The sequence below is a fragment of the Marmota marmota genome, unplaced genomic scaffold (assembly GCF_001458135.2).
Source record: "Marmota marmota marmota unplaced genomic scaffold, marMar, whole genome shotgun sequence".
Classification (NCBI taxonomy): domain Eukaryota; kingdom Metazoa; phylum Chordata; class Mammalia; order Rodentia; family Sciuridae; genus Marmota; species Marmota marmota.
The window spans coordinates 40,748,261-40,769,341 of NW_025999990.1; the positions used below are offsets into that span (position 1 = coordinate 40,748,261).

Here is a 21,081-nt window from a genome sequence, read left to right on the forward strand (position 1 = left end):
AAAAGCTGAACTAAGGCCTCTCTTCTAGGTTGAATATACTTTAACTGGGTCAAAGGACCATGCTTAGCCAAGGTAGGATTCCACATACTGAACTACTCTGCTCCCACGTAGATAAAGACAGAGAAACAAACTTAAACTCACAGCCTGCTCTAGAATGTGCTGCATAATAGCAACAAAGAACCAGAAAATTAAAGGAAAAAACACCATTTCCTATTGTCTCAGAGAATATCAATTACCTCAGAAGAAATTTATCAAACATAAAATAAATTCAATTAAGAGAATTTTCAAAATCTACATAAATGGAAAGATTTTCTTCAAAAGGAACATAATAAAAATGTTTCCCAAGTTGATCTATAGAGTCAATATTATTCTGATGAAACCCTCAATAAGAATTTTCTTGAAACACAGTAAGATAATTATAAAATGTATATATAACTGTGAAGAACCCAGAAAAGTTCAGATATTGCTGAAAAGAGAGTCCAGAGAGAGAGTAAGACATTTTCCCTTCAAGGTATCAGGGCTTATTATGAAGCTATTGTAATTAAGGAAGGAAAGATAAGAAAATAGAACTTTGGAATAGAACAGAGCACCAGAAAACAGTCCATTGCACTTAAGAAATCTTAGCATATTAAAAAATGAGCAAAAACAAGAATTGTTGGGAGAAGGAAGGATATTCTCTATCCCACAGATATTCCTTCTAGATCTAATAAATTGGATTTCTACCCAAGTCACAAACATAAAGCAACTTCAGATGCACTAAAAACTCAAATGTCAAAAATAAAACATTAAATTCTCTTAGTGGAAATCATGAATATCCTTGAGAACTTAGAGCAATGGATGTTTTCTTCAGACACAAAAGAATACATAGATAAAATTGACTATATTAAAAATAAGAATTTTGGTTCATTGAAGGTACTTTAGAGAAGTGAAAAGTTAGAAGTAGAAGAGATTCAGACTATACACGTGGTCAATAATCCCCCATGGTGGTTCCAATCAATGTCTTAGCAATTCCTTTTCTCTCTGTATATGGTGGCTACTTCAACTACAAAAAGATAAAAGGCTATTTTCCCTGGAGGGTACTCTCTCCTCTTGAGTCCAGATTGACTTTGTTATTTACTTTCTTTTAGCAGAAGTGTTATTCTGGGACATCCATGCATAGGCCTTATGAGGACTGGTAGGTTCTGCTTCTTTCGTCTCAGGAGCTAGCCTCTGGGTGAGACAACCAACTACCCCTGAGTCACTAAGCAGTAACAAAAACCAGTTGTACCCCACTAGAGAGGACAAATGGAAGAGCACAGAGACACCTGACACATCTTGGACCTTTCAGTCCACCCCAGCCACTGGCTGAACATAACGAATGAGTTACCCCACCTGATACTACATGCAGCAGAAGAACCATCCAGCTGAGCCCAGTCAATCCACAGACTTGTGGAGAGGAAAACCTTTATTGTTTTAGCCTCTAAGTTTTGGGGTGGTTTTTAATACTTCGAAGAACCAAAATTTGAACAGGGAACATGAAATCAACAAAGAATTCTCATCAGAAGTATACACCAAACTCTTTAAAATAGAGAACCATAAACAGTTCAATCAGAAAATGATCCAAAAGAAGAATAGACATTTCACAGAAGAGGCAATAAATATTTGGAGATATGTTTACCATGAGCATCATTAGGGCTCCAGGCAGACCGCAGTGCAATACTATTTTATACCCATTCATTAGGCCTAGATTTAAAGTTTGGTGATTATGCATATTAGAAAATTCATAGTAGGAAAGTAATTGGTATAAAACTTTGAGAAATGTTTTGGTATTACTCCTAACATCAAAAATTCACAATTTCCTAAATGCAGAAATTCAACCCCAAACAAATTCTTGCACATATTCATCAGCATCAGCAATAACTTAAGTGAAAAAGAGCATGGTATACTTTTTATAAAGCTAAAAGCAACCAAAATGAAAAGCACTTACATTTAAAGAAATACTTACAGATATGATTTTTAAAACTATATAAAAAAGAAAGCAAAGGAATGATTAAAGATTCGTGATTGTAAGAAGCAGAGAGAATGGAGGGAATTTTATATTCTTAGGCATAGGTTAACATCAAGGCTCTGGTTTTGGTTTTGGTTTTGGTAGTGGTTCATGGATGCTTATTGTACTATTTAAAAGACACACCATATATATGAGCAGGCCATGCAAAAACCAACATTAGGAGCATGTCATAACCTGAGAGCTCTGACATTCTTAATCCAATTCTGCATCTGAGACCCAATGGTTTTTTAAATAGCCAAAAATAAATAAAAGCAGGACAAAACTGACAGAGGTTGAAGAGGAGAAGGGAACAGAGAGAGAACAATTATTCATCCTACCATGCAACAAATCTGCTCTGATCATCTAATCTGTACCAGAAACTATTCAACACCAAAAGATAAACAGGACAAGGACACTGAATCATGCTGAGGATATTGTTAGTCCAGTTATATAGGAAGTAGAAAATGTAATGCGATACAGAGTTACAAAAAATTGTGCTGTAAATGGATAATTATGAATGTAATTCACTCCACTATTGTCATCTATGTAATAAATAAAAATAAATAAAAAAGAAAATGTAATGGGAGAGGGTAGAAAGGGGATAAGACTGTTCAAATAAACAACTAAACAGAGTTGAGCTCCAAAAGTGGTAGTCCCAGGGGTAAGTCATGTTTGTCCCTCAGGGAGTGACCTCCACTTTTTTAGAAGGATGGAAAAATATAGTCTCTTCTAGTTCATAACATTTTAAATGATTCTCCTTAACTAAAAGCCCTCTCTCTCATGCAATACTTTGCAACTGAATCCACAGTGCAAACACTGTATTGGTCTAAGAAAGTAGGCAATGATTATAACAGTCCCTTAACATAACTTCTGTTTTATTGCTTTAACATTGATTCATTTATCCAACTTATCCAAATTACCCACAATCTGGAGTGCATTGTATTGGATACTGGAGTAAAAACAAACACTAATAGTTGGATTGGCTGAGAGATGATTTGAGCCCCCCACATTCCAAAAAAGGTGTTTTGATTTACATAAACATGAGGGTATGGCATGCAGGAGAGGTGCACCATGTTTAACTTAATTTTCACAACCTTGTCTGGTTTATATCAAAGCACACAAAACTTAACGATGAACAAACCAAGTCTCAAACAGGTGAAGTGTCTCAAGCCACACAGCTAGGACATGCTAGAACCAGGACCAGCCTTTGAATCTGGGGACATTACTTATGGCTCAAGACACTCCATCCTGGACACATTAGTCTGTAAGCTCCATCAAGGACAGCTGCCTTAGATTTGGATGGAGTGTGAGGCAGCCCTGAAATAACCATCATGTGATATTCCAAATACCTGACCCACTCCCAGATGTGTAAAAAGAGACCCGGTTGAGGAAAGAACTTACCATCAAAATCAAAAATAGAGCCTTGATAACAATCGTTTAGATGCCCCATAGCAGCCACAGAAATCCTGGCAAGATGAGTAATGAACCACACTCATCCACCCACAGTCCCATTATGAACCACCACAGTCATGCTGCCATGGACCTCACTGCTAGCCATCACTCACTAATGTTCTGGAAGCTACAGAGTCTCACATGCCCAAACCTAAGCCAGCTGGAGCCCTGAACGGGAGAACATTCTGTGGTGCGCCAATGTCAAACGGAGATTGCTCCTTTGCAAAGATCCTATTCAGAGCATCCTCCCTTCTGAGAAGTACCAAAGCACACAGGCTTGGTTACAGTGATTAAGACAAACATCTTGTAAATTTCCAGAATGTCTGAGTACAGTGAGGTGAGTGCCAACTGCACAGAACACAGAAAGCATCCAGCGCTGTACCTTCCACTCAGGCTTTATGACACCAGGGGGTGGAGCATGCATATCTACCTGGGCCAAGTTCCTGGAGTTAGGGATTTGAGAGAGAGAAATCAAAGAATTTAGAGTTGGTTCCAGGTATGAAAAATATTTTTAAAAGAGGATAAGGAAATGTCTGAAAAATCATGATGCATGTAGTTCAAAACTTATGTTCATCCAGGGAAAATTCTAAGCAGAGGTGGGAGGTCTTTCTAACCTGTTTCAAAGATATGTTGGAGGAGAATAGACAGAGGTTCAAATCCTGGCTTTACCAATTACAGCTGTGGCTTGTTAGTGGAAGTATTTAGTCTCCTCTGAGGCTCTGGTTTCTCTTTATTAAAATGGGCTAATCCTGCTGATCTTGTGCTGTCCGTGTGAGGATTAAATGAGATGCCATCCATGAAGCTCCACACCAGGGACAAGACAACACTGCCACTAAAACCAATTCAGTGTTGTTGAAAAGGCCGACTCCTGGGCCCTGCCCTGACCTTACCGAATCAGCATCTCTGGTGGGAACCTAGGAATCAGAATTTTTAAAACCACCCCAAGTGATTCCTCTGTGCACTACAGTCTGAGAACCACAGGGGCGATGATGACTGGCATCCACAGGGTGCACCTAGAGAAGAACAGGGCAGCAGTCACAGAGTGGCTTCCTGGGTGACAGTGATGACCAAAGGGAAACACCCACACATCACACACGGCACCTTGAACTTCACAGGTACTCACTCTTCATCACCATGACAAGTCCACCATGTAGGGACAATCATGAGACTCTTAGAGTTAAGGAGACAGGCCCAAAGAGGTGGAGCAATTTGTCCAAATGGTGGAACCAAGAGAGGAATGCAGAGAGGGATGACTTCAAGAGGAAGTGCTGGGGATAGGCAGAAGAGAGAAGGGGAAGAAGGGGGATAGCTGTTGTTATCGTTTAGACATGAGGTATCCCCCAAAAGCTCATGTGTGAGACAATGCAAGAATTTTCAGAGGTGAAATGCTTTGATTATAAGGAGTAACATGATGAGTGGATTAATCCACTGATATGGATTAACTGTAGGCAAGTAGGGTGTGGCTGGAGAAAGTAGATCATTAGGGGTAGCCTTTGGGCATATATTGTGCCTGATGAGCAGAGCACTCTCTCTCTCTCTCTCTCTCTCTCTCTCTCCTCCCTGGTTGTCGTGTGTTAGGCTGTTAGGCTGCTGCCATGATGATCTGCTTCATCTTGGGCCCAGAGCTATGGAGTTGGCCACCTGTGGACTTGAACCTCGGAAATTGTGAGCCTCAAATAAACTCCCCCTCCCCATGTTGTTCTTGTCAGGTCTTTGGGTCACTGGGATGAAAAAGCTGACTAAGACAGCTGTCTAGTGGTACAAGTGCAGTATCTGAATCTGCAGGCACCCTGAAGATTGGAGGTGACCAGAGAACACTGGGCACTAGCTACATGTGAGTTGGACATGAATTTACTAAAGGAAGATGCATTTAAGGTTCTCCATCCATAGATAGTGGAGAGCTGTGTTTTCTCTATATTTTTTAGATCTTTTTCAAAATTTATTTCTTATGTGGTGCTGAGGATCGAGCTCAGAGCCTTGCACGTGCTAGGTATGTGCTCTACTGCTGAGCCACAACCCCAGCCCGTTTTCTCTAGATTGATACACTATTCCACTATATTTATCCTCACTCTTCTAGAAATTATTTCATACATTATCGAAGCTCATTGTCCCTCCTCTCACCTTATGAATTTGCTTAACTGTCTGTTATTCCTAATCCACAATCTTTTCTGCATCTATACCATATACCTGCCCTCCCTGCTATTGCAATGGAGAAGTCATCTGCACTATTAAGTCCCCATACTTACACACACACACACACACACACACTCAATCCCATCCCTCCTACCTGCTAAAGGACTAGGCATCTGCAATCATAAGCCTTTTTTCTCCTCTCCTCTCCTCTCCCCTCCCACTCCCTGCCTCCCTCCCCACTCCCCTCTCTCCCCGCTGCATCTCAGTCCTTCCCTTCTACCAGATCGCTTCATCAGGATTGAAACAAAGGTGCTTGAAACTATATCCCACTTTCTATCCCTGCACCTCACGCTCCACTCCCCCCACACTGACTCTCTTGCTGTTTCTCTATCTCTCCAAGGTCACTCCTGCCTGCCCCCGAGCCTTTGCACCTTCTGTTCCCTATCCCAGGAAAACACTGCACCCAGACATCCCTCTCTTTTCAGAGAGATCTTCCCTAAAACTTTCAGATGAAGTGCTGCCCTCTATTAGCTGAAGAATCTATGTTTTTACAATTATCGTCTTATTTTAGACAGCTTTTGTTGTTGTTGTTGCTGTGACTAAAAGACCTGACAAGAACAATGTTACAGGAGGAAAAGTTTATTTGGTGCTCACTGTTTCAGAGGTCTCGGTCTACAGATAGTCATCTCCGTTGCTCTGAGCCCCAGGTGAGCAGAACATCATGGAAGAAGAGAAAAAAAGCATCTCAGAACATGGTCAGCAGGAAGCAGAGAGAACTATGCTTACCAGGGACAGAATATATACCCCAAAGGCACATATCCAGTGACAAGCTTCATCTAGCCACACCCTATGTGCCACCCACTTAATCCATTCAAGTGGATTAATGTACTAATTAGGTTAAGTTCTCATAACCCAATCATTTCACCCTTAAACTTTCTTGCATTGTCTCATACCTGAACTTTTGGGGTACATCTCATATCGAAACCATAACCCATCTTTATTGGATTATAACTGCCCTAAGATCAAGGACCTCACCAGCCTGTTCACTGAGATAATCACAAAATAGGATCTGAAAAAACTTAATATTTCTTGCTTTAATTAATAAATAAAAGTAGCATGAACTATTTAGTTACAAGTTAGTGATTTGGTGATAATTTCTAGCCTTGTGGTGGACAGGCTACTGCAGGCTGATACCTATGTCACTTAACTCAGCAATTAGAAAGCACCGTCTAATCTAATATAGGCTCACTTTCTCTACCCTATTGAAAATCTGCTTGTTTATTCCTTGGGGTCTCCTCAGACTCCAGCCTCAGCATCTCACTTCTGATCACAGGCCAGATCTGGCCAGGAGGTACCACTCATGCTCAACACTGCTCTCCCATGGTCAACTCTGGCTGTTCCCTGGAGAGTCTCACTAGCTTTCAAGACCTCTCAGGTACTGACCCCCTTTGCTTAACAAGGCCAAATCAGAGAGGAAAGAAAAAAATGACTGTCACTCTCCTGGTCACACTGTTTCTTCATTAAGGTTCCCTTCCATTCAAAAAGAGGTTCCTAAGACACACTCATACACTGCTGGTGGGACTCCAAATTAGTATAACCACTCTGGAAAGCAGAATGGAGATCCCTCCAAAAACCAGGAATAGACTCACCAGATGATCCATCTACCTCACTTTTTGATATTTTCCAAAAGAATAAAGTCAACCACTTCATTGTTTATAGTAGCACAATTCACAGTAGCCAAATTATGGAATCAGCTCAGATGCCCATCAATAAATAGTTGGATGGATTGAGAAAAATGGTACATATACACAATGAAGTTTTACTCCACCATAAAGAAAAAATAAATAATTTTATTTTGCAAAAAAAATGTATGACTTGGAGAACATCATGCTAAGTAAAATAAGTCAAACTCAGAAAATCGAGGGTCAAATGTTTTCTCTAATATGTGGAAGCTAGAGTCAAATAAGGGAAAGAAGGCAGTGTGGGGAAGTTGGATATCATAAATATACAGGGAAGATCTGTGGAGAAGAAGGAGCTCTAGAGGGAGGGAGAAAGGACAGGAAAGGGGAGGAAACACAGGATGAATTTAACAAAATCACGTTATATGCATATATGAAAATACCACAGGGAATTTCACCTTTATGTATATTTAGAAAACACCAATCAAAAATAAATAAATGAGCAAAAGGAAGATTAATAGAATAGGGAAAGAGAATGGATGGAAAGAAAGCAAGGGAGGGGGGGCAGGAGAGGGAGCAGGATTGAAATCAGATTCCATGCATGTAAGATTTTGTCACACTGAACCCAGCTGCTATATATAACTATAATGCTCTGATTTTTAAAAATCTCCCAAAAAAAAGAGGTTTCTAGGCTTGCCCACTTAATGCCCCAAACCCTAGTACTTTCTCTTTTAAAAGTTTATCCCAAAGCCTAGCTGATTAATAAAAGTGGGTCTACCCTGATATCTTATTCATTCTGCCATCAACTACTGACTTACTAAAAGCCAGATATTGTCCACAAAGAGAGTCTGTCCCCAACCCAATTCATTCCTCAAATCAGATTTTCCCGAGTTCCCTGAGTTATGATTTTAATCTCCCTATGAAATCCTTACACTCTTGCCTCCTTTCTTTTCCCATTGCCCCACTTCCCTCAACTCTTCCATTCATCCTTTTTCAGTTTTACCCGTCACCTCAATTCAATGGAATATTACTCAGCAATAAGAGAGAATAAAATCATGGCATTTGCAGGTAAATGGATGGAATTAGAAAAGATAATGCAAAGTAAAGTTAGCCAATCCCAAAAACACAAATGCTGAATGTTTTCTCTGAAAAAAGGAGGCTGATTCATAGTGGGGTATGGAGGGGGGCGCATGGGAGGAATAGACGAACTCTAGATAGAGCAGAGGGGTGGGAGGGAAAGAGAGGGGTATGGGGTTAGAAATGATGGTGGAATATGATGGACATTATTATCCAAAGTACACGTATAAAGACACAAATTGGTGTGAATATACTTTGTATACAACCAGAGATATGAAAAGTTGTGCTGTATTTGTGTAATAAGAATTGTAATGCATTCTGCTATCATACATAAATAAAAATAATAATAATAAAAAGAATACAAATACACACAAAAATAAAGTGCAATCTTTACAAAACCTGGAAAGACCACTAAAGTCTCACTAAGGGACAACATTCAACATACTTAACAACCAGGACTGCATGGTTTTTTGAGTTCCTAGAACACACCAAGTACCTTCCCACCCTAGGGTCCTCAGTCCTGTTGGTTCCTCGGCCTAGAACTCACTTTCTCAACTTCTTCACACCCTCTCACCTTCAGGCTTCTGCACCAGCAACACCTCCTATTAACTTTTATCACAGAATCCTACATATATATTCTATAAATATTGAAATCATGCAATATTTAATCTCTCCCAAGCACAATAACAACCTTAAAATCATTTTATTCGTTACTCATTGGTTGCCCTCTCCCATGCAATGCTAGCTCAGAGAGGACAGGGATTTTTTTTTTCTGTCTTCTGAATTGTTTTCTCAGTCCACTGTCCCCAGTCTTATGTCTGGTACATGGTAGATGTCAATCAATATTTGCTAAACACAGAAGCAAGTGAGCATTATACACAAGTAACTGAAAATAACTCAAATCTCCAAATAGCACAGTTCTTTATCATCAGTAAGAATCTACGGATCACCTCAAAAGACTTTTTACCAGCCCCACCCAGCTTCCAGGTTACTAACGCGGTCAATTAGAGCATTTGAGCTAAATCAAAAGTACCAACCAAGACTATTCACTCACTGTGACATTGCAGGAAAGAAGGAAAAGAGGAGAGGAGTGTTGGGTCCCCCATGTTCCATTTCCATACTCCTCACCCTACCGTGGAGTATCATCACCAGGCAAAGGTCAGATGACAGAGGGAGTTGCTTTACTGGCAGTGAGATACCTTCCAAAGAGGCTTTTCTGGCCCTTTTTATGGACCCAGAGGAGAAGGAGTAAGAATAGAAATTTAGTGAAATTTCTTCCTTCTCATCAAATCACGATGCAAACTACTTTGTGTGATCTAAACTATTTTTAGAATATTCCCCACCATTTCGATGCACACATAAATGCTCAGTCACATTTAGTGTCTTCAAAGCCTATTCCAGGGTGTAAGGAATTGGACCTTTCAATTCACAATCCTATCCTTCCCTTCCCCTGATGCAGCCCCCAGGGCCCTCACTAGTAATAATGAACTTATCCAACTGGTCTATATGCAAAATGTGGGTTCACTGCTCCCAGATATACAATATCCCCCACTCCAGCCACCCTCCCTGCAGTTAGCCAGGCACAGGGCCGAACAGCTTTTCCCCTTCCACATACAATATTGGCTTGGCACTTCCTTTCTTTCTCCTCTTTTTCTATTTTTTTTCCTTTTATTGTATATATTTGAGGTATAAAACATGATTTTGACCTCATAGTAAAATGATTACTAGTCAAGCAAATTAACAGCTCTTCACAGCATTACCTTTGCATGTGCCCAGGTGTGGCAAAGACATCTGAAATCTCTCTTTGCACATTCCTAGTACACAGTATACAATGTTATTTACTGTAATCCTCATGTTGTACATTAGATCTCTGAACTTATTCATCTGATATAACTACAACTTTGTACCCTTGGTTGACACCCCCATTTGCCCCACTTCTTCATCCCCTGACACTGAACTGATATCTACTCTTTTCTTTTTGACACAGGTCTAGCTGGCCTCAAGCTCTTGATTATCCTACCTCAGTCTCCCAAGTAGCTGGGACCACAGGCACATGTCACCACTCCCAGGTTATTCTGTTTCTGTGGTTTTGACATTTTTAGATTTTACATATATATTCTACAAATATGAAATCATGCAATATTTGTCTTTCTGCATCTGGCTTATTTTATTTAGCATGACATCCTCCAGGCTCAGTCATGTTGTGACAAATGTTAGGATTTCCTTCTTTTTTTTTAAGGCAGAATAATATTGAAGTGTGTGTGTGTGTGTGTGTGTGTGTGTGACAGTTTCTTTACCTTCATTTGTCAATGGATACTTATATTATTTCCATATCTTGGCTATTGTTAATAGTGCTGCAATGAACAGAAGAGCTGACTGTGACGGTTTTTTTGTTAATTTTTCTAACATTAAGATGCTAGATGAGGGCAGAGGGAATGTAGTACATCCAGTGCTGTTGGCCTCCAGGAGCCTTTAAAGGATGACCCTAGCCTAATATCACCTAAATTAACCTTGCAGAACATCACACATCCAGTGGAACCAGAAGGTATTCAGACCACACTCCTCGGATCACACCTAAACAGAGTCCTTACTCTGTGTCAGTCTGATGTGCTGACTCCTAATGTGGGTGATCCCTAAGTATTTGTTCAGCCAAGAGCTCTCCTCCTGTTTATACACCACATTTTGAGTTAACAGATTGCAAAATCTCAAAAAAAAAAAAAAAACAGAGACCCTGGGACCACCCACTGAGCCTCACCTGTTGTCCTGCAATCCTCTCTTCTCCCATACATGGATAACACTCACACACCAGTCAATAATACTGCTGGCTAAGTGATTTGAAGCTAAAGAGTTACTATATTAATTTTACAGCACTGCCATACAAAGTAGCACAAACTAGAAAAACAGGAAGTTATTGTCTCACAGTTCTAGAGACAAGAAGTCTGGAATCAACATGCCAAGGAGAGCCATTCTCCTTCTGAAACCTGTTTGGGGAAGGCTCTTCCTTGCCTCTGTCAGCTTCTGGTTGTTCTCCTAGGCACTGGACTTAGATCCTGCGTTAGACAACTCTGCTTTGAAATTGAACACATGAGGGCCACTCCTATTTTCCAAAAGACAGCATGTTGAAAGTCAGGTACTTTTTTGAGGGGGGGTGGGGTTGTCAAACACTTCCATTAGGTTGTTTGTTGCTTTGGGAGAAAAATTCTATCCTGTATGTGTTGCCTTTTGAACTTTTCTTCATGAAGTCTCCATGAAGACAGGCTGCCACAGGGAAACAGATGGGAGCAGGAAGAAGTTGGCCCCACACTCAGGGAGCTGATGATCTAAGATGGAAACAGATGTGAAAACGAACAGTTTTAAGGTGATGACTGGAATTAGCAAGGTGACTGAAAGTTTAGCTTGAACTTGAAGGTAGAGTAGCTCACTCAGCTCTGGCAGGTGGTCTAGTGGGTAAGGCAAAATCTCTGCAGTCAGAGAAGCTGGTTTGAATCCCAATTTCACCACACACTAGCTGTGTGGTCTTAAGCACATCAATTAACTTTTCTGTGCTTCAATTTCTTCATCCATAAAATGAGCACATTAAAGTGGCTCATTCATAAATTCATAAATTGCTTTGACGATTAAGAATTCAATGTGCATAAAGTGGCTTAGGACAATGCCAAGCATGTGTTACATGAAGTTCTTGTCTTAAGCTGGGGAGCAAGACCCTGATTATCAGGCTGCTTCCCCTACTCACCATTCTGCACGCCCCTCATTTGGTACCTTCCTTTACAGTATGTGTGGTATGAGCCACAGCTTGAAAGAAATGGATAAATGGATTTCTTCCCTACCTCTCACAGTTATGGTGCATCAATAATCTCTTAAAATCCATATTTCTCTCTAGTCAGTATTTATCTATTAATTCAACATGTTGTTTATGACCTTGTAGGATGAGGAAACCACTGAGGGAATACAACGTTTGTGACATTGAGAAAACGGGACACATGGAATTCAGTGAACTGACTTTCCCCAGGGCAGTTTCCACTCTGTTAGCATGAGGGATCTAATCAGTGTCCTGTGGCTCTTTCTTGCAAAGCAAAAAAAGGCTCTCTGCCTCTGTGCAGATGCAGGCCTCCCCCGTCCCCCCTGGCTGGATTTCAACCCCCACCCTCCTCCTAAGTCAGGATGCCCTGTACACAACACAACTATAGCCAGCTCCATTGATTTTAACCACACAGGTACCATTTAATAAATCGTTTCCTCTCTGGACAAAAGGATGCAGAATGTTGAGCACAAGTGAACTGAGGTTTCATAAATGCCTCAATCATAACTAGAAACAAATTTATGACTTGGGAGAATACTACTGCCACCTAAATTAACATTAAAAATTAAAACATCCCCCCAAAATGTTACTTTAGTCAATAAAAATATATCCCTACATAAGCAAATAATATCTAAACCACTAATATGAACCAAAGTAATTTACAATGCTATAATCTGGAAGGTTATCAAAGTCTTTGTAACTTATTTGGCCTGCCAAATGTATTCAGTATATATTGTAATGTATTCAAAAGAATTTTACTCAAAAATTTTATTTGACTATTGTAACAACTCATCTTTGTAGTTTACAATTTTAGAAATCTTACCCGAGAAGAATTAACATTTATAAGCATTAAATAAATGTATGAGATAGATATTAATATTAATTCTGTTTTATATATGGGAAACTAAGATTATACAATCAAAAGGAATGAAAAAATGTAAAGAGAGCCTAAGAGATTTGTGGAATGTCATCAAGCAGACCAACATACACATTAGGGGAATCTCAAGAGGAGAGGACAAAGAAAAAGAGAAGAAAAAAATATTTTAAAAAACATCTGAAAACCTGTCAAACAGATGATATAAATCTATCAAGGAAACTCTACAAACACCAAGTAGGATAAACTCAAAGAGATTTATACCAGGACACATTATAATCAAATTGTCAAAAGGAGTAAATACTGAAATTGGCAAAAGAGAAGCAATTCATCACATAATGGGAATCCTCAATTAGATTAATGACCTTTTTCTCATCAGAGACCATGGAGATCAGAAAGCAGTAACACGACATATTTAAAGCACTGAAGGAAAAAATAAAACTATAAATCAAGAATTTACCCCCACCCCCTGAAGTAACTTAGCAAGGTACTGTCTCTAAATAAAATATTAGAAGGTCTAGGAATGTGGCTCAGTGGTTAAATGCGCATGGGCTCAATCCCTGATACAAAAACAACAACAACAAAAAAAACCTCTATTCCCAGTAAAAACTATTCTTCAGATATAAAGTAGAAACCAAGACATTCCCAAGTAAACAAAAACTTGGGAAATTCATTGCTAGTAGCAGTAGACCTGCCTTACAAGAAATGCTAAATGGAGCCTTTTTAGCTGAAGGACACTAGGCAGTATCTCAAAGCCATACAAGAAATAAAGAGCGGGAGTACAGGTAAGTGCATAAGTAAATATAAAAGCCAGTATTATTGTATTATCTGTTTTCTCTTTTTCCCCTATATAACTTAAAAGATAAATATACAAGATGATAAGGATAAATTTCTGTCAACAAAGAAGAACATAGAAAGGCATAATGTGCAATAACACCATAAAGAATAGGCACAGGGCTGTATAGGAACAAAATATTGGATGCTATTGAAGTTAAGTTGGTATCAATTCAAACTGAATTATTATAAATTTAGGGTGCCAATTTTAATCTTCAGAGTAATCATTAAGAAATACCTTTAAAATATTAAAAAAAGGAAATGAAGTTAGAATTAAAACAGTACCATAGAAAAGTCAAAACACAAAAGAAGATAATAATAGAAAAATTGAGTAAACAAAAATAATAAATAAAACATACAGAAAACAATAGCAAAATGATAGAAATCCTTTATTAGTGATGACTTTTTAAATCACCAATTTAAAGGTAGAAATTGGCAGAAGATTTTTTAAATGATCCAAATATTAAGAGACTTGTTTTAGATACTAAGACACAAAAAGGTTGAAGAATAGACAAAGATACTCTCAAAGACAACAGTAATTCAGAGCATAAAGTAAAATATTTTTTAAAAAAACTCACTGCTTTAATGCATTTGCCTTTTTTCTAATTTTTTTATTTTTATTTTTAGTGTATTGTAGCTACACATGATAGTAGGGTTTATTGTAGCATATTCACAAATGCATATAACATAGTTTGCTCCATTGCAATCCCCAGTACTGTCCCCTTCCCCCTGCCCTCTCTCCCCCATCCCTTTCCTCTACTCTTGGTTATTTGTGTATTTATTTTAATTGGTACATTGTAGTTATATAAAAAATTTCTTTCAATTCAAGCATTGAACATTTGTAGTTTCCAACTGTTCATTAACAACTCTAAAGAACTATATACTCCAGTAATCTGTGATTTGCTGAGTTACAAATTTAAACTGCAGGCAATCTGCTGTGTGGAATCCTATTTCTTAGCTGATGTGTAAACTGGGCTCTCCAAGAAAAAATACTTGAGTTTGTTTCCTCCAAGAAACATAAAGGGTCAACAAATATATGAAAAAAATGTTCAAAATCCCTAGCAATTAGGGAAATACAAATCAAAACTACGATGAAATTTTATCTCACTCCAGTCAGAATGGCAGCCATCAAGAATAAAACTGATAATAAATGCTGGAGAGGATATTGGGGGAAAGGAATAATTTTATACTATTTGTGGGATTATAAATCAGTACAACCCTTATGGAAATCAGTATGAAGCTTCCTCAAAAGACTAGGAGTAGAACCACCATATGACCCACTACACCCTTCCTGGTATTTATCCCTAAGAATTACAGTCAATATACTATAGTGATAGATGTGTATTTGAAGCAGCACAATTCACAACAGCCAAATTATGGCACCAACCTGGGTGTTCATCAAGGGATGAATGGATAAGGAAAATGTGGTATACATACACAATGGAGTTTTATTCAGCCATGAAGAAATTATGGGTAAGGCACCATAATAGTGGTGCAAAAAAAAAAAAAAAAAAAAAAAANTCTGAAACCTGTTTGGGGAAGGCTCTTCCTTGCCTCTGTCAGCTTCTGGTTGTTCTCCTAGGCACTGGACTTAGATCCTGCGTTAGACAACTCTGCTTTGAAATTGAACACATGAGGGCCACTCCTATTTTCCAAAAGACAGCATGTTGAAAGTCAGGTACTTTTTTGAGGGGGGGTGGGGTAAACACTTAAAAAGCAAAGGGAGATCAATAGAATAGAGGAAAGGGACCAAGTAGTGGGAGGAGGAAAGAGAGAAGGGAAATGCAGGGGAGTGCAATTGGCCCCGTTATATTATAGTGTCACGTACTAATATGTAACAACAAATCCTACCATTATGTACAACCACAGCACATCAATTTAAAAATATGGATAAAAAAGCTTGTCTTCTTCATATGTTTTGTATATAAGCTTTCAATGCTAAACTTAGGCTAATTTCCACAAATGTGAAACATATATTAGGAAAATCATTTTTAAAAAGAATTCTTTGCCCTTAAATTTCTGACTGTAGTGATTCATTTGAAATCTTTAAGTAGTTAAGATTAATAATTGTTACAAATATGTCTGTGGACATAGTACAAGCCTTAGATTGCCCAGCCCTTGCTCAACATTTTCACACAGTGAAAGGAAAAAGCCCTTGTTGGAGTTAACAAATGATTTTCTTTCACAATAGCCCTATAAACAGAGCCTTAGTGAAGTGGGCTTTCCTGTTTATGGCCATTAGTCCAAGTTACACAAACACAACCGAAACTGCTCTGTGGCTGACAGCAAGCACACTCGCTCACTGCCATAACTCAGGTGTGTGCATATCTCTGTCAATATCATCCAGGCCAAATACACAGCCCCATATGCAAATCACAGTGTCATAACCAAATGTATAAAGGATGGGTCAAAGTGTCAATGTACAAAATAAAGATCATGTGCTTGGTAAATGTGTGCATTTCATCCCTTACAAGTATAGTGTTTATGCAGAGCTACCTAACTCTAGGTGACATTGTTGACGAGGCCTTCCATTTCAATTTATCATCACCTCTGTCAGATGTCTCACGTATTAGATCCCATAGTTAAGTTACCATTCAAAACTAAAGCCCAGGGGCTGGGGATGTGGCTCAAGTGGTAGCACGCTCGCCTAGCATGCGTGAGGCACTGGGTTCGATTCTCAGCACCACATAAAAATAAAATAAAGATATTGTGTCCACCTAAAACTAAAAAATAAATATTTAAAAAAAAAAACTAAAGCCCAAAGTGTACCATATTTCATTTGTAATTGCTTTTCAACAGAATAACATTCATTTGTATATTTTTCACGTTTACTTTTTCCATGAACTTCTTTGACTTACGTTCATTTCCATCATCCCTTCATTCAACATTTCCGAACACCTGCACTGTTTCAGGCCCATTATAAACACTGGCCGTGCAGTTATGAAGAACACAGAATCCCTAAATCACAGAGCTCTCTGACTCAAAAAACTTAGTGTCTGAGCAGAAAGAAATACATAAAACCCTTTTAAATAAATCTTGCCTCCAGAGAAACTTCAGTGAATGTTTTGCACACAACAAACAAAATGTAGACTTTTAAAACATCCTACCTATTGATACAAGCTACCATTCAAGTATCAGCATTGGTGTTATATGTCTTACCAGAGAGAGAGAGAAAGAGATCACTACCACAAAACCAGATTTTGTTCTAAAACATGACCTTCTTCTTTTTTTTTTTTTTTTTTTTTTANGATATCAAAAGGAGAAAGACAGTTCTTGCCCTTTAAAGAACAACAATTTGATAGCAAAGCTAGAACGGGTATTTAAATCACACTGCATGATGATGATGATGATGATGATGATGCTAGAAACACTTCTATCAAATCTAAACTGCTCATCAGCAATGGTGCCCTTCACTACATGCACTGTTTGATTTAGTTTCTTTTTTTTTTTTTTTTTTTTTTTTTTACATTTTGTGCAAAATCCTTTTGACCTGGCTATCCCCCAAAATTTATTTTTAGAAAGTTCATAGAAATAGAACTATTTTGGCTAACTCTTCTGTTTCCCATCTTGAGCTGCACATAAGGAGATTGAGGTCAAGCATCACTTAGACACAACCATTAATCATAATCCCTTTTCTCCACCTGTCTCCCTCCTCCTCTCAATTTTCCAAAAGGCAAATCTGTACTAGCTTTTGCCTACTCTGGGCTAGAGTGAGTGTCTAGTAATCCCACCTCTGGAACTCAACTTTCCTATCTTGTCCCCAACATGCTTCTCTTGTGTCAGCCTTACCAAGGCCTCAACTTGTGAAAGCAGAAAGTATAATTCAGCAGGGCCTTTGTTCAACCCTTATTTGCAGAGGGAGAATAAGGTATAATGCCAGACAGCATTTTCTTTCTTCAGGCTACATCCTGCCCTAGAGACATTGTCTGCTGGTTGACCTCAGAAAGCTACCTCCTGGTATATCTAGGAGCTTGAGCCCATATTTAATGACCTACTCTAGAAACCCAATTTGAACAGCAAATGTGATTTTCATTAGCCTCCAGAACAGTAATGCTAACCTATGAACAATCAGTGGGAAGAATTAAGGTGGCCCTCCCTGGATAAATCTGGGGAAGTGGAGATAGATGAAGATCTCTATGATGCCTTTCTTCTTTTCACCTCTACTCTAACCATAATTAGGACAATTTATATAATTTATATATATATATATATATATATATATATATATATATATATAGAGAGAGAGAGAGAGAGAGAGAGAGAGAGAGAGAGAGATGAAGAGAAGGAAGGCATCAATATATATATTGTAGACCTTTGTTTATTTATTTTTATGTGGTGCTGAGTATCGAACCCAGTGCCTCACACATGCTAGGTGAGCACTCTACCACTGAGCCACAACCCCAGCCCATAATTTTTTCCAAAGTTGCCTGTTCCAGGCAATCTAGCACACAGTTGTAAGAAGTAAATACTAAAGCTGGTTCTCATCCTTATTTTACTTGGAAATGGAAAAAAAAAAAACTTTTTAACTAGTTTTTTCTAATATGAAACATACAGAATGATTTAGAGGCCACCACCTGATTCCCAAGTCAGCTGGTCATAAGTTATCAACAGTCCTGAATATCTGAGGGAAAAGGCAGGACATATCACAGCTTACATGTGCATGGTTAAGTGGACATATGAATTCTGTTCCCCCAAATAGCAGAAAAGTTAGAAACCTATCTTGAAATGGGGAGTAACTGTGGGCTTACCAGTTATCTCATGGCAGAATACTTAAAAGACCTTTTAACCTTAAGGCAGAGTTATGTGTGGGTGTTTTTTTTTTCCACAAAACTTCAGAATTTGCTGACTTTTGCTGGAATAACACGTGGTTGCCATCAGTTCACTGCCTGATAGATATTTAAAGAATACTGAAGGCCCTCACTCTGTTCCTTCAAAGTAAAAGTGTTGTTTTAACAAAATGCACAAAAGTAGACACTACTTAAGGAAATGTATGCCTTGGAAAAGGCATTTTGAAAAACAGATGTTTAGAAATGTTTTCATTTTATGTTACTGAAAAGATAGAACTGCATAACTCTAAAAATACTCATATTTTTGAAAACAAGGAAACAAACTTCCCTAATATATTTTAATATTTTCCAAAAAAAAAACTTGCAGTGAGTTTTGAATTTATTGTTTAAAACATAAAAACGCAGCACTTTCGCTAGTAGAAAGTACCAATACAACCTGGAAAGAAAATAACTACTCGCCAAATTTCAACTTTTAAAAAAACTTTAGAATAATTGAAGGATAGGGAAAACTGTAAGTACAATGATTTAGGGATCTGGAACAGCGGGAGATCTATGCAGTCACAAAGGGTCTGCACTTATAGGGTCTCTTGTTAGTTTAATGTTCTGCTGTCACCATCTTGAATTTTAAAATAATTTTTAAACAAGGGCTTCACGTATCCATTTTACACAGGACTCCATAAAATAGGTAGCTGGCTCTGGAATACAGTAGTTCAATGCATTTCTTCATTTAAATCTACATATTTTTAAGTGTATTTTTTTCAGTTATGCAACCACTAAAATCAAGTATTAATATAAAATCAACTGAATTGTTGAATCATAAGTGCTAAACTAAACTTGTCAAAAATAATTATATACTTAATTTCATTTGTATATCTATAGTTATCCACATCCCAAAATAATTAGAGAAGGCAAAATTATTCAAGGACTGGTAGAGAAAAACCTAAGGTATTTTCATTATTGTTATTTTACCTACAGTTTCTCTTTTGCATATTTTATAATATATACACTCTATTAAAATGGTAAAAGGGATTTTCATCAATCATTTTTAATTTCTCTTACTACATATTTTATAATGTGCACAGCATATTAATAGCAAATACATGCATATAATTTATAAATAAATCAATATATATAGAACACTGCATGTTCAACTACTTGTCATTTATAAACATGCACCATCAAAAGAATCTCTAACACACTAGACATGCAATGATAATCCTGCTATTTCCCAGCCCAAGTTCCAAAATGACTCCCTCTTATGGCAACTCCCCGTCCTCAGCAGTCCTACCCAGGACAGGTAGGCGATTTCTGCTTAGCACAGAGGATTTGGAGCCAGGACTGGATTCAAGTGCTGCTGCCCTGCCCAGGAAGCGAGCACTTTTCTTAGCCTCCTCTCCTGAGCCGCCTCCCAGCAGGTTGGGAGGCTCCTGCGTCAGAGCCTGGCACACCACAAGATGCTCACTAAGCACCAGCTGCACTATCTTTTCAACCAGGTGTTCCCGGCGGAAGTGTGATCTCTGAAGATCTCCTTTGTCCCAATGACTGAATGGTGGCACTTGGGGGGTGGTGGTGGAGCGGGAATGAATCTTTTCAGTGACATCAGAGTGATACTAAGGATTTAACCTGAAAGTTCTCTCTTGAACTACACAACAGAAGGCAACTTCCACCAACGCCTGGTAATAAATTCGGGAAGATGAAGAGCCTGGCAAGAGGCGCGCCCTTGAAGCCTGGAGCTCTCACCGTCTGGCCAAGTGCCACCTGGGTGATGGACGGTCTCTGCATCCCGACAGCGCAGCTTCGGACTTTCTCCTCTACAAGCTGGAACCTGACCACAGCCTTCACTCATCCGCGCGCTTCGCCCATCCCCGCCTCGGGCGGCATGCTGCCAGGGCAATGCTCCCACAGGCTCGCTCCTGCGGCACCATGCCACCTTCCGGGGTCCCTGGCACGTGCGGGGCTGGGGCACACTTCTCTGTCGCATGGGGTCACTAACACGTGTGGGGAAAGTACCCATCCCTTGGTCTGGTGCCTTGCCCCGCGGGGAGGGAGTTGGCGCCCCACACCCCACCCCCGCTCTCTGCGGGACCATACCTGGATGGTGTGGCCTCTGCCCGGGGCGTTGGGGCCCCCAACCAACTTGCAGTAGAGCTCTGGCCGGGGCTGCACTCCGCCGGGTCCCCGTTCCCCGCAGGTAGCAGTGGCCCAAATCTTTGCCGCCTCGGCCAGGTTGAAGTAGGGCGGGTGCAGGCTGAGCTCCTCGGCGGGGTCCCGAGCTGTCGCACTCCGGGCTGGCAGCACCCGCAGCACCAGCACAAGCACAAGCAGCGACCGTGGCGACCGCAGGACTGGCAGCGATGTACAGTCTGGAGCCCGCGCAGCCGCCGCCATCCCGGGGCGCGGGATCTTCCTGCCTGGGCCAC

At 39.4% G+C, this 21,081-nt stretch overlaps 1 protein-coding gene across 3 annotated transcripts in view; it reads right to left on the reverse strand.

Annotated features, from left to right (window-relative positions):
* Lama3 (laminin subunit alpha 3) overlaps window positions 1-21,079 on the reverse strand; it is a 257,612-nt gene extending 236,533 nt beyond the window's left edge. For 2 of the 3 annotated variants that reach the window (XR_007348859.1, XM_048806427.1), the window contains exon 1: window positions 20,753-21,075. Coding sequence is in view for 2 of the 3 variants with exons in the window: in XM_048806427.1 (XP_048662384.1) it covers window positions 20,753-21,049 (297 nt within the window). In the remaining variant the exon portion in view is untranslated. Of the gene's footprint in view, window positions 1-20,752 lie in introns of all 3 variants that reach the window. The other variant, XM_015482480.2, reaches the window with a different exon arrangement.
* Between the last annotated feature and the right edge of the window lie 2 nt (window positions 21,080-21,081).